This window comes from Chaetodon auriga, chromosome 22 (genome assembly GCF_051107435.1).
Source record: "Chaetodon auriga isolate fChaAug3 chromosome 22, fChaAug3.hap1, whole genome shotgun sequence".
Classification (NCBI taxonomy): Eukaryota; Metazoa; Chordata; class Actinopteri; order Chaetodontiformes; family Chaetodontidae; genus Chaetodon; species Chaetodon auriga.
The window spans coordinates 14,788,979-14,802,799 of NC_135095.1; the positions used below are offsets into that span (position 1 = coordinate 14,788,979).

At 45.3% G+C, this 13,821-nt stretch overlaps 2 protein-coding genes across 10 annotated transcripts in view; both read right to left on the reverse strand.

Annotated features, from left to right (window-relative positions):
• Window positions 1-1,998, reverse strand: part of LOC143315161 (fatty acyl-CoA reductase 1) — a 48,590-nt gene extending 46,592 nt beyond the window's left edge. The window contains exon 1 of the mRNA XM_076722681.1: window positions 1,789-1,998. Within this exon, the coding sequence (XP_076578796.1) occupies window positions 1,789-1,797 (9 nt within the window). The 5' untranslated portion in view covers window positions 1,798-1,998. The remainder of the gene's footprint in view (window positions 1-1,788) is intronic.
• Window positions 1,999-5,669: 3,671 nt separating this feature from the next.
• Window positions 5,670-13,821, reverse strand: part of magi2a (membrane associated guanylate kinase, WW and PDZ domain containing 2a) — a 203,704-nt gene continuing 195,552 nt past the window's right edge. For 5 of the 9 annotated variants that reach the window (XM_076722674.1, XM_076722672.1, XM_076722671.1 and 2 more), the window contains 2 exons: window positions 12,406-12,544; window positions 5,670-9,688 (listed from right to left, as the gene is read on the reverse strand). In XM_076722674.1, the coding sequence (XP_076578789.1) occupies window positions 8,970-9,688; window positions 12,406-12,544 (858 nt within the window). In that variant the 3' untranslated portion in view covers window positions 5,670-8,969. Of the gene's footprint in view, window positions 9,689-11,997; window positions 12,109-12,405; window positions 12,545-13,821 lie in introns of all 9 variants that reach the window. The other 4 variants (XM_076722679.1, XM_076722676.1, XM_076722677.1 and 1 more) reach the window with 3 other exon arrangements.

A 13,821-nucleotide genomic window follows, 5' to 3' on the forward strand; every position in this document is an offset into this window, starting at 1 on the left:
TACTTCAAAGTGCAGAAAAAAACAACCAAAGCGACTTCACTGCGTCTGCTCGACGGCTTGTCTGAGGTGATTCGTGGAGCTGATAAAACATAATGGAGACACACGAAGCCCCAAACAAATATACCAACAAATGACCTCACGCTGCCATCAGGTCTGCGCTGAGCAGGCAGCGAAAACACACAAACACAAAGTTTTTAGTTTTCATTTTTTCCAGAATTACACAAAACATAGAGTCTCCAAAGGGGGACGCGGTGGCCTTTAGTGCAGGAGGAGGGCAGACAAAAGTGCATGTATGTAATGTGTGGCGTTAAAGGACAGCAACGCAGCAATTATCATGATAATATACACAGAAGCAGAGGAGAGGCATGGAGGGAACCGCAGAGCGGGCTGGAACATCTGTTAGTGAGCTCATGTCTGTCATGGGAGTTCACTTTCACTGCTTCACAATGAGCACAGAACTGATCCCAGCGCTTCCCACAGGACAAATGTGTCCAAGTCCTAAATGAAACTCATGTGCACCACCCCACATCCTCTCAGGTCTGGGGTCTGTAGGGAAATGTCCATTAAAACTGGGGTGTGGGGTCTGATGAGGGAGGCCGAGGCGGATCCGCCCGAACAGAAAGAAATCAGACCTGAGGTCAAGCTGCTGCACATTCACGACCAGGAGAGTCAGCTGAGCTCCCTGACACACCTCTGAGAAGACCTCCTCAGCCAGGAGGTGATTCACAGGGTTCGCCTCCACATGGCAAAGCGCGCCCACCCACCCACACACACACGGAGACAGAGAGAAACAACCACAGGGCGGTCACTTCTGCCCTTCCGCTCGGAGATAATGGCCGGTTTTTCAAAACAAACGCTGTTATTTGTCACTGCGATGGACACAGAACAACATAACGGCATGAACGCTTTCATAATGCAACGTTCTCCATTCGAAAGCGTCAAGGCAGAGACGTTAAGATGTCCTTTCCGGTGCAACTTTTCAAAATAAAACAGAAACGTAAACCAATAACAAATCCTTCTGTCATTCATTTGAAACGTTATTTGGCCAATATGTGGTAGTATCCAATAGTATTGATAACCTCTTTTGTCCTTGATATGCAAATGCCCACAGGCTACAAAAAAAACCTTCATGATCCTGCATTGCTTTCAAAATACTTTAAAATTACTAATTCGTACTTGTCTGCTTGTGAGAACTCAGATGAGATTACATTTTGTGCAGGGAACCTAATAAAAAATGTTTGGTGTTAAACCAGTATTGATATCCTTTCCTCACGTGCTTCAGTTAAATGCATCTGGTAGGTGGTTAAATTGTCCATGTATTGAGTTATTATGTGTAGTATTGTTTATGCATTTCTTTTGAAGGCCGCTGTTACTACTTCCTGTCTTGTTGGCGCTAACAGCTGCTAGCTTCCCGCAGCTGCTCCACGCCGACTGCGGCTCGAGCTCGTCCAACTGCCCGCCGCCCTGCGCTCGTAGGCGGCCACAACTTCATGCTAACTGCGTGCTCTCTCCCTCCACAGCTCCCACGTTTAAACTGACACAAACGAACGACATAAAAGCCAACACATTATGATTTTTTACCAGGTGGGTTCGCGCGGGGACATTTTCAGCCCCGGTGTGTAGATGCTCTCTGCCGCTGCTCCGACCACACAGCCGACAAAACCAATGAAAGATGCTCCGGCAGCGGCGTGCCACGACAGATCTTTGCCTTCCCAAATCCATATTTAAATCTCGATAATGAAACCCCTCACCGTTTTAAAATAAATCAATGAATAAAATGCTTCCTACCGTTGACATGGGTTAGTGCGGGCGGTTCCTTCCTCTTGCGGGTTTCAAAGAGGCTGTGCGGTGCGGCAGCTGCGGACTCTCTGCCTCCTCCCACCGGCCGCCCCTGCTCTGGCTGCTGGGATACTTCCACCGTCAAAAAAGCCCTGTTCGGCCCCGCCGACTGCCTGTCTGTCTGCAGACTGCCGCAGCTAGACAGACTGCCACACAAATGCGAGATACTGAGTGGGCAGGGCGCGTCACCCCGCCCGTGGGCCCTCCCCCAGTCCCGCCTGTACACGCCGTTCTGGCGGATGCAGCCGGAGCGTCACGCCAAACTTCATTCAAAAATCTGGGAAGTTAACGTGGCTCGCTTTAGCGTTGGTCGTTGAAAAGCGGAAAGTATTATTTTTCCTCTGAATTATTAGGAATTATCGACATGTCAAATTCGGCGTACATCAAACCCAAATATAAGCTTGCTATTTCATTGGAATATGGTGTGTATTTTCACAATTATTTTTGAAAATAGACTATTTGTATAAAGAATTATGCAAAGGCTTTAAGAATTCAGGACACTGGTGATGGGTGAGATTATGATGAATACAAACTCAACTCTACAACGTACATTCATACAGAAGACTGCAGCCGGTGAATAATCTCTCCCACTCATAAATTATGAATTGACACTCTTCCAGACTGACCCTTTATTTCTGCAAGAGCAGAAATCTGACCACAAACAAGCAATCCAATGAGATGCGATCAAATAATTCGATCATCCCAAACCCGAGCATCACCCGATGATGTGATAAACCTTAAATGATCAGAGTCAGTTGGTCGCTCTTTGTTCATTCTGCAGCTCACAGCCTGTTGGAACAGGCCCTTTTCTTATGACTCCCACATAAAACATGCAAAACAGATCACTTGCCTGGTTGCAAAACGCTGATGTATAATAAGTTATCAAGTAGCAGGCATGCATCATATACCACCTCATCGGTTATTACATGCAGCCTGTTACCTGGAGGACACTTCAAACTCCTGTTGGTGTCATTATTCCACACCTTTGATTATGAATCAGAGCTTCGCTGCTCTTTGCTGAAGGGCAGAGGCTTTGCTTCGCTTCAGCTGCACAATAACTGAATCTACTCAGCTGTGAAAGTATAAAAACAGCATACACTTCTATTGCCTAGTTTGCATTTGCAATACTTATAGTTGCATTTCACGGTGATTGTATGATTACATGTGCAAATAGACTTGATTGACTGAGGACTGAGATAATGTTCGGTATGTCTGAGCGCATGTGGATTTTTAAGGCAATGTAGCTTTAAAGCAGGCTGCAAACTGGGCTTTGACCCACAAACCCCTCGGTGGCACACAGGAAAAGGACAAAGCGTTGCCTTTTGTGCATGTAATCCTTGTTGTCCCTTAATTTTTTGTTTTTCTCACATGCTTCCCACCATGATCCAGATTTAAATTAATAATGGGAAAGGTTACTATAGATTTATTATTTATCTTAGATTATCAAGCAAGAAAACTGGGCTTGATCAGGACATCTTCGAGATGATTATTTTGCCTGTTACTCTCAAAGTTTATTTTTGAAGTCCTCTCAAACGATGGGTTCTACTTCGTGTTGTCTCCGCACTGCAGTTACTTTACCAGCATTATGTTTAGTGTTGATGCTACAGGATGAAGCAGTTCAGTGAGGGAGAACACCAGAGATGTCGGCGGAGGAGGTAAAGCAATCCATCAAACACTGCTGTGAAAATCTGAGTCATGCTTACTGTCAATTGCATTAGTGCGTGTGTGTGGACGTGTGTTACTCACCCTGTGGGGACACAGACCTGCTTACACAGTCACATTGTGGGAACAAGTCCCCTTAAAGTAAATCATCAAATTTCAGACTGAAGACTGAATGTAAGTCTATATAATGTCCCCAAAACTGATGGAAACTCAAGTGCGTGTGTGTGTGTGTGTGTGTGTTGTTTGGGAGATACATTAGTGTGTGATCCGGGGATGTGAGGCATGCTGGCAAACAGTCATCTGTGCAGCTTAGATGAACACGCCTGCAGAATATTACTGTTGATTTGAGCCCAGCAATGTATAAAACACTAGTTTCTGCCTTTGAGTTCCATTTGATAAACATGTCCAAGGTGGTTCTTCAACTCCACTGTCCTCGGTGTCTCTTCAGAAAGAGCACAGCTGTCTGTTGATGTCTGTGCTAAGCTCGCCTTTCTCCCAGTGGAGACATGAGCACAGCCCCGGATTGATTCGCCCCTGTGGAGAATACAAGCACCAGCCAGCAGCTTCCAGCTGGCAGCCCAGATCAGCGCTGGCCCTGCAGGAGAGCTCGTCATCCTCCTCCTGCAGAGCTTCATCTCTCATCCTGTTTCTTGTGTGCATCCTTCCTGTCTGTTGGATGCACAGACTTCTGTGTGCATACAGCATGTCGACACCTTCTCAATGCTAGATATTCAAATCTATTTTAAGCAGGACATCGTCTAAGGCAAAGCAGAGAGAAAGTTCACATCTTGAATGAATCATGCCACAAACTGCAAACACAAGCTGTTTTTCATGCATACTGCAACAGGATGTACCTGTGAAAACCACAATACCGACTGAGGAAGTGTATGCACTCATGTGTTATCATATCACTCAGTCAAAAATGAATGCACATGCATTGAAAAATGATGTAATAGTCTTTAGTTTATGACATCATGACGTCACACTGGACGATAAAATCCCTCCAACATTCTGTAAGAGGAAATATCTGCTTAATAACTTTATGTAAGTTCAACAATTATGAAACCAAGCGGCATAAAAATATAAGCCTGGTCTGCACTGACCTCTAGTGGAGACATGGAGAATGTGCACACAGGAGAAGAAAACACTGGATTTTCTACTTAAACTGCACAAGGATGAGATGAAACTACCAGTAATTACATTCTCCACAATTAAGACAATTTACTCTTGAGCAAATATTATTGATGATTATTATTATTTGAAGAAAGTATCATCGGCTGTATTTCACCTGGTTCACCAGATGCCTCCATGTGGCCAAACAGCGACATTACAACACTGTGACCCTTTAAGGAAAGAAGCTCAGGGGAGGTTTTCCAAAAGCACTTCATGAAGATTTTGTCACAAGCACAGAGCCACACTGGTGCCTTTTTAGCATTGATAAGAGTTTATAATCAATGAATAACTTGTCTATAACAGGATAATGTTTTGTAAACAGATATAAGGAGTGTATTTATTTCAAAGTGTCTGTTAATGTTTGTGAACAACTACAACTTCACCTACGAAGCATCTGTAACTGGTGTGTGAAAGTTAATAAAGCACTGACAACAGAAAACAGTTGTAATCTTATAAGATATAAAATATTTACTAAGTTTTCAATATGCCTTTAAATGATTTGTACGTGTACAGCTAACAAATGTTTGATGACACTGTCAGGATATATTCATGTGTGTAATCAGGTATCATTAAAGGAAAACATGCTTCTTGCTTTCTTGTCCCCTACAGCCAGAAATTATTATTAGCTTAGCTTAGCACAAAGACTGGAAACAGGGGGAAACTGCTAGCCTGGCTCTGTGTGAAGGTACCAAATCTCCTACCACTCACTAATAAACACATCATTGTTTGTTTGATATGTACAAAAACAAGTGTAAAAATGACAAGTTGTGGTTTTACAGGGGTTAGCTTGTGTGCTAAGCTATGCTAACTGGCTAACATGGCCTTTGTCTGTGTTACAAACCATGTTTTACACACACACACACACACACTGCTTTTAAGCGCTGAACGGGGGGTTAAAGTAAAAGCGCTCCACATGCAGTTCCTCTATATGAACCGTACGCTTCAATAACAACAGACCCACAATAAATCACACAGCAGCGCGTCCTAAATAAATCTGTCATGTGTCAAGATTTTCTTTTATTTTGACAGCGTTTCAGGATATCATACAGGTAAACAAGATTTCTGCAAAAGTTAATATATCCATAGTGTTGCATTTCATAAAAATAGTTGCTCCACTTACAGTCTTTGTGACCATCAATAGTACACTGAGTCATATTTATAGAGATATTTGTTCAGGGTCTACACACTGCTATAACACTACACAGTGATACTGAGCCATTTGGGTGGGAGTTTATGGTGTGGCGCGTGCTGCTACTTCAACACACACACACACACACACTTTGCAAAAAGAACCCCTCTAGATGTCTTTTTCTGTTGTTTTGCTTTCTGTAGAAAACTACTTACAGTTTGGCTCAATGCAAACAGCTCAGATGTGGAAAGCAGTGAGTTTGTGCAAAGGCTGAGCAAAAAATACGCACATTTTTTTTCTTTCCGCTTCAAACAGAAGTCAGAAAATAAAGGAGAAAATGAGCAGGATGATACAGTATGTGGGCAGCGTTCGCTACCTTTAGTCTGACAGCTGTAAAATTTAGGTTTGGGGCTTTTTTTTTTTTTTTTGAGTGTGATATTGTCTCTGCAGACCATCTTCAAGCGATTGAAGGGCTGAACCGTTTGTGATTTTCTCCAACGTAATAATTCACATCCCAAACCCCTCTGTGTGAGATTGTGCTTTAAAGTCAGGCTGCTTATTCCTTGTGTAATTACAGATCACAATGGCAAACATAATGACTTGTCTCCCTTTGATCTCTTATTCTTTAAACACTGTTTGCACTTCCCTCAGCAGAGGAAGGAGAGGAAACTTTTGTTCTGGTGTTATGACTCGTGGCTCAGTCAGATGAGAAATTACCTCTCAGAATCTTGACATCTGCAGAACGGGAACAGATTCGCTGATCTCAAAATTGACCTTTCTTTTTTTGCGTAAAGTGTTCAGTCACAGCTAGCGGCTGTAACCTAAAAAATACGAGCAACACTCAACATCTGTTTTTTAGTCCTCCCAAAACCAAAATCACAACGGCGCGAGTGTAAGGGATGGATTGAACTGCGATTATCTGCTCTAATGTTAGCTGCAATCATTAGCATGTCCGGCTAATGTTAGCCATTATGTAGCTTTATGTAAGCTGGTCAAACGGTGTTACTGTACGTGAGGATAAAATAACAGTCTGATCTTCCATTTTTAATGATCATACTTTAAATGCCAGGACGAGCTAGCTCTACCCCGCGATACAACGCTGTTTATTTCCATTTCTTCTACAAGATCAAGTGAAGATGTCAACTTTTTACCCAGAGCATGCAGCTTTAGCCTCAGTCTTCTAGCACATTATCATGTATGTAGCCATCAGGTGTATATTTAAGAAAGTCAGCCAAAGCCACAGTTTTCAGACAGCTCACGGGAGCTAGCTTTAGCTTAAACAGCTAGCTAGCTGTAGCTGCTAAACTCTGCCAGTGACAGTTGTTGTTTCAGCCGGCAAAATCATCAGTTGGCAGCTAGAAATGAGCCGAGTTCGTTTGCTTCTGTCTGAAACAAAAGGACCCATTGTTTCATGAATGAGCTGTAAATCTGTCACCTGTTGTCAACTGCTGCATCAGACTGGAAATCTTAGCAAGCATGGCAACAGTAACCAAGAGGGGTGGGGCTTAGCCAATTGTCGGTCGTCAGGTTGTATAAAAATGTACACCTGAATGTTTACGCCGAGTCAAATTGTGGGGCAGGTATGTGAGTGGTAAAACAAATGAAAATCTTCAGGGAGCTTTGGCTTACAGACGCACGTCCTCACATCACACAGCGAGACAGAATCAGCCAAAACAAATCAAATTCAGCCGCTGTGACAGGTGCAGCCTCTTCTCAGCCGATCTGGAAACGACAGGAACGTTTCTGGATCGAGGGCTTTCATTCATTCAGCGTACAGCTTGTTAGCCGAGCCTGTGACAAGTGAGGCTGATTCAACACCAGATTTTGCGAGTTCGGTTTGTTTTGGGCGCTCTGTGCTGACGTTTGATGGCACCGTCTCATATGAGCAGTTCTTCATGGAAGTGTCAGGCCTCATTAAGAGACCAGTCATGAAAACCAGGACCCACAATGAACCACTTGCACCATTAAGGACCATCGAATACCTCTGGTAATGGACTACTCTTCATACATAAGCCTGTGAAATAAATATTTCACCGTGTCATCTGAAAAAATACTGTTTATATTTATATCTGTGAAGTTGATGTTGTAGCAGCCTGTTTTGAACCCTCTGAAGTGTTTTGGAGTTGAACCTTTGACTTAAAAGCCAACCTCTCTGTCAGTCTAAGGCACTCTGCCCCTCGGTCGGTATCATGCAAGCTCCTCCTCTCAGCGTCCGGCTGGACACCGCCGTCGCTTTGTTCGTTAAGCAAAGAAATGAGAAGAATGGATTGACACGACACCCCCGCTGATGGACAAACGGGCCACGCAGTCGACCGCCGCAGGCCTGTCGAGACCCCAGACTGCCATCGCAGGGCTGAACGGGAGTGTGGAGGAGGGAGACGCTGGCGCGGTGAAAGTTCTCGTCCACGTGGCGCCGGTTAGCTCGTCCAAGCACGGACCAGAACTTCCATCTGCTCAACTAAGGTTCAGTTCACTTAAAGATGATCTTATTTACAAAATGATCCCACATATTCATATTCATTATAATATATCTATGTCTATAATCATCTGATAGATTATTCAAGACAGATTCAGGCCCACACAGTCTCTGTTAAGGCAAAGTTCTGTTGATGAGTAGATTTCATCTCCGCTGTCACTCTGTTCCATTCGCTCTCGTCAAAAACAGGCAAACCTTCTCTTCTAACATTCCAGTTCAGAAAACAGACTCCACTGTGAAGATATATATATATAAAAAAATCCAATGGCAACCGACAGCTGCTTCCGGTCAGTTTGTATTTGCATGTTTGTCCCCTTCTTCTGCTTGGGGAGAACTCAAAAGACAGTTCCTCAAAGTTCGAACCCCCAAATGATTCCCCGCCACGCGGCGACACACATTCTGCTTGCTCGTTCATTTGTTCTTAAAAAGTGGATGATTTTCCAGTTCTTAAGGTGGTGGGTGTAAAATATCTCTCAAAATAATTTAGAGTACAGTATCATAAATAAAACTCTAAAAACACGTGGTCCAGATCACCCTGCCCCCCCCTTGGTTTTGACTCTGTGGTCTATGGGAGAATGGGATCGAGGGGGGTTAAAGGAGCACAGGAAGGTGTGAGGATGGCAGTTTCGTCCGGATGGGGCGGTTTCGTTTTGGCGAGCGTGGCCCCCGTGTCGTGCTGGAGCCGCGGTGTTATCTGCTCAGCGTGGACGTGCCTGTGCGCAGCGTGCTGGGCAGCTTGTCCGATCCAGGGATCTTCCAAGGCCCGGGAGAGACGGTGGCCTTCCTCCCCGCCGCGCCGCCTCCGCCGCCGCTCTTGTTGGGCAGGCTGGGCCGGCTCTCTCCCAGGCCCCTGTCCGGCTCCCTGGGCCTGGGGTTGCTCTGCTCCGACTCCACCTGCTGCCCGCCACTGTAACGGTCCACCTCCTCCCTGCTGTTCCCGTTAGTGTGCGGGAGCTTGGAGGCGCTGGGAGATTGGGTGGATTCTCTGTTGTCCCCAGTGTTTCTCTCCTTGGACCTCCCTCTGGTGCTCCTGGAAGGTTTGGGCTCCCCGCTCTGCCCCTCTTTGCCCCCTTCCCCCTCAGTAGCGGGCTGCACCCTGTGCCCCTTGTGGGTGGCCCTGCCACCCTCCTTCTTGGCTCTGCCGCTCCCGCCGGTTGTAGCCGCTCTCCTGCCCTGGCTTATCAAATCTGGATTTAGCAGCTCGGCCTTCTGGGGGCTCTTCGAACGCTCCTTCCTGCTGTCTCCTGCCACCGGGTCTCGAGGGACGTCCAGAGGCGGCAGGTGAGGTGGGTCGGGGGCCGGGGCCAGATGAGATGAAGGCGATGACATGGAAAGGCTGTCGATGGGAGGGGCTACTTCCGACAGGCTTGGAGAGGCTGAAGGGCGAGCATCCCATGGGGCGGCATTATCTGGAACACGCACACACGCAGTCAATAAAATCACACACACACACACACACTCTGCTTAAAAGCTTGCACGCATGCCACTGCACAACCAAACACTCAATCAAAACAAAAGCAATCAGCACAGCAATCATTCCTATTCTACAAGCTAAAAGCATTAAAGTAAATATCAGAGCAGCACTACAAGCTCCTTCTGAACATGTCACAGGGCAACTCTACTTTTAGACAACATCAATCTGCCTCCCGCTGCTCTCCTTAAAGCCTCGGCCAATCTAAAACCTTGGCGGAAAATCGAAAACAGGTTTAATGAAATGGATGATGTGCCCAATAGGGTTTTGCTTTAGCGAGAATGAAAACCTCAGGGGCCAAGTGCCTCTCTCGCTCTCTCTCTTAAGCCTGAAGAAGTGTGTATCCAGCGCAGCAGCTGCAGTGAATCTACAGCGTGCTCCTCCGCAGCTCTCCACTCTCATGGACTGTTAGCTCCTGTTTCTGCACCGATGAGTCTCGGTCCCTCGGCCATCAGTCACTTTCAGCGGCCAGGCGGGGGGCAGAGGCTAGGCTAGCTACCCCAGCGCCATGAGGCCCAATTATAAGCAGACTCTCATGCGGCGCTGAAGCATATTAGATCCAGGACTAAAGAGGGAGGCAGAGCGGCTGGTCATTTGTGGGACTTCACAGTCTTTTACCTGCAGCACGCAGCTACAATGAAGTGACATTAAAGGGCCGCGTGTGTGTGTGTGTGTGTGTGTGTGTGTGTGTGTGTGTGTGTGTGTGTTGGACCTGTGATTATCACATGCTGTGTTAATGCCTCGTGTCAGCTCTGTTAAAGCTCCGGCCTGCTTACGTTTCTGCTGAGTCACCATGACACAAACTACAATATGGAGATTTTTGTTCTATATGGGAGATGCATAAAAGAATTGTTGTTAAAGTTTTCAATTCTTAAACCTGCAAGAAGTGATTTTTTTTGGCCACTTGGGGGCAGCAGAAACAAGCAAAAGACATAAAAATATGATATATTAATATTGTTTTCTACTTTGACTGAGTTAAACATTTTAATCAGTCTTGATCATAAATATCAAACATTCATTCATTTTCAGATTTTCCTTCAGTTTGCTGTCGAGTCTGACAGAAGCAGTGAAGAACTTCTACATGCTGTACGTTGTTTTTATTTTTAATTTCTTCAGTGTAATTCTCAGGACTTTGATAAATTTGTGCCCTTGAAATGCAGATTTAACACTTGATAGAAGCATAAAAACACACATAATGCTACACACACACACACACACACACACACACACACACACAGAGTAATATCCATGCACATGCCCGTGTTTTTACACCATGCTGCTTATACTCTCATACTTTTATTCTTTTGTGTTCCTAAAAAGCAACCTGAAACAAAAATAACTTCCCCCTTTGTACGGCAGTATGCTAATGTTTTAAATAACCAAATTAATCACCGCGGATGATTTGCATAACCTTCCAGTATGCAAATAAAGCGCCCGCAAACTACGAGTGATGAAACGCTGAATCGAGCCCACACAGAAGAGAACATGTGGGTGAAAACGCTGCTTCTGCTTTCAGGCAGCGGGGGGAAATCAGAGAGAACACAAAGGATCTCTAACGATGGAGGAGTGTGTGCTGGCTGACCACAGTTCCACTCCCTGTGAGCATATTTCAAGGCTGTAGAACAACCTCAAGGCAAGTATGACAAAAGCTCTCCACACAGAGAGATTACATCTGGAGAGAGGCAGACGACATCAGCCTCTATTTCCTGTGTTTAAGGGCCGGAGGGGCCCGAACGCTGATGAATGTGCATCAGTCGGGGGCTTTGGTGTCGCGGCCTCCCGCTCAAACGGCTTTTCCTCTGGTGGGAGGATGCGGAAAAGTGAGTGTCATGCTGGTGCAGAAGCCACGTAACGCATTGCAGTTTTATCACCCGCGGTGTCACGAGAATAAATGTCGCCTTCCAGGCTCGATTCACGCCGCGCTGAGATTTCAGCGGGTAAATAATCTGCTGAAATATTTCACCTTCATCTCCTCTGGCTGACTCAGGGTTAACTCACACTGCTGTATTTGCTGGCCTGTGGGTAGCTGATGGCTGATTTATCTCTCGGTCAGGGGAAGAGTTATGCTCGCTAACTTCACAACCTCCTGCAGCTTGAAGCCATATTTGTGGATTATTCTCGAGGGGCTTAATCGCGCAGATATGAAAAGGGCATCTTGAGCAGGTGGTTACAACAAAAACAACACACAAAACCACAGCACAGACAGCCAGGGTTAAGAGAAGAGAAAACATTCATATGGTCACAAACCGTGTCTTTAGAGTGGCCCATTAGGAAGAAATAGGGGGAGCCATGCTTGTCACTTTTCATGCACATGGAGAGACTGGAAGATACCATTCCTATAGAAGGGGAAGTAACAACCTAGACCAATCAATTAGTGATAGGTCACTGAAATGGACAGAAGATAAACTAGTATTAGTCAAGATAGAAGAAGACAAATAATTAGGTTTTTTACAGCATAGTGAAATACAGAAAGCAGAGAGAACAGAGTATAAAGACAGGAGATCAACCATGAGTACAGATGCATGCGAGAGCAATGTTATCAAGAGTTAAAGTGATATTAAGACAGTGAAGAGAGGACAGTCTCAGAGTTAGAAGAGCTAAGAAATGATCCTGGAGGCACAGAGAGTCGTTCTGGATTAAAGTCCTGATAGTTACCGTACTCTGGGACCTGCCCGGTACCCCTCTTCAGGAGCAGACGGACACGCCGGCCTCCGGACTTGATCAGCTCGATGGCCCTGGCGTGGGTCATGTCCCGGGTGCTCTCTCCGTTGATCTCGATGATTTGGTCGCCGACCTGGAAGTCAGGAAGCATGTGACAGAGGAGAAGATGTAAACACCTGACAGAGGAAACGTGTGGTGCGGCAGGTATTTAAAGGGAACTGTGCTTCTGGCTTTCTACACGGTAACACCTCTCTGCAGACAGCCACGTCCACAAAGAGGAAGTTTTCAGAGTTTGGTGCACTGAGCCCCGAGGTCAACCCCTCCAACACCTCTGGGACCAACATCAACGCTCGACCTCGATAGCTCTCTAATACTAAAACTACTCTAATTGGGGTTCGACGGTCCTCCCAGAGGAGTGGAGGCTCGCAGCTTTGGAGGACGTGTTCACATGTGACTGTCGTAACGGAGCGCAGTGAGCTCAACTTAACTCACCTGGATTTAATACGTCAGGTTTTCTTAAAGCTTGTTATTACTCAGAGATGGACGTTAAACTTCTCTGCACATGAATCTCACTCATTCAGCTTCAGTCCTGCTGTCCTCCTGTCGACACCCATGACTGGAGGCTGCCGTGTAAACAGCCGTAATAATATAAAATATGTCCTCATAGAAGAAGTTATCACATTCAGATCACTTTATTGATGCTCGAGGGGAAATTTGGTCAGTTGCTCCTGTTTCATAACGTGAATAAATCGGAAAAAGGAAAAATATCTTAGAGAATATGTACAATAATAGTAGTAGTAGAATGATGAAGAATAAATATGCAGTATTAATAATATACATATACACCATAGTAAGTTACAATGTTTGTGCATTAATCAACACTTAATGTCCTCACAGCTGCTTACAATCACATTATAGTGTGTTACAGGCAGCTTATTAAAGGTTTATATACAGAGAGCTTCATTTCTGTGGTCACTGACACCGTCTCAAAGGATCAAAGTCTTCAGGCTGCACAAACGATCCAAACTTTAGGAACTGTAGTGGACGAACACGACCTGCACCATTTCACATCTGGAACATGCTGGATTAACATTTTCTGTTCAAACTGACAATGTGAGCAATGAGTCCTGCACACATGTTTGTGCATGTGCAGCATTCTTGGACCCTCGCTGGGCGTGAACCGTAGAAATGACTGACAGAAGCCAAATTGCTGCTGGTCAAGTTAACAAAGCTGAGAATAAGAGAGGCACATTAATGAAGGTGTTTGCATACCTGAGACTGAGTCGATTATGATGTGGCAGGTTTGCAAATGAGCCAACTACGTACGAAATTTAATATTAACGAGCAGCTTTTATTCTGCTGATTTATGAGGATCAATACGGATCCATAATTCATCGGCTTTCCCGTGAG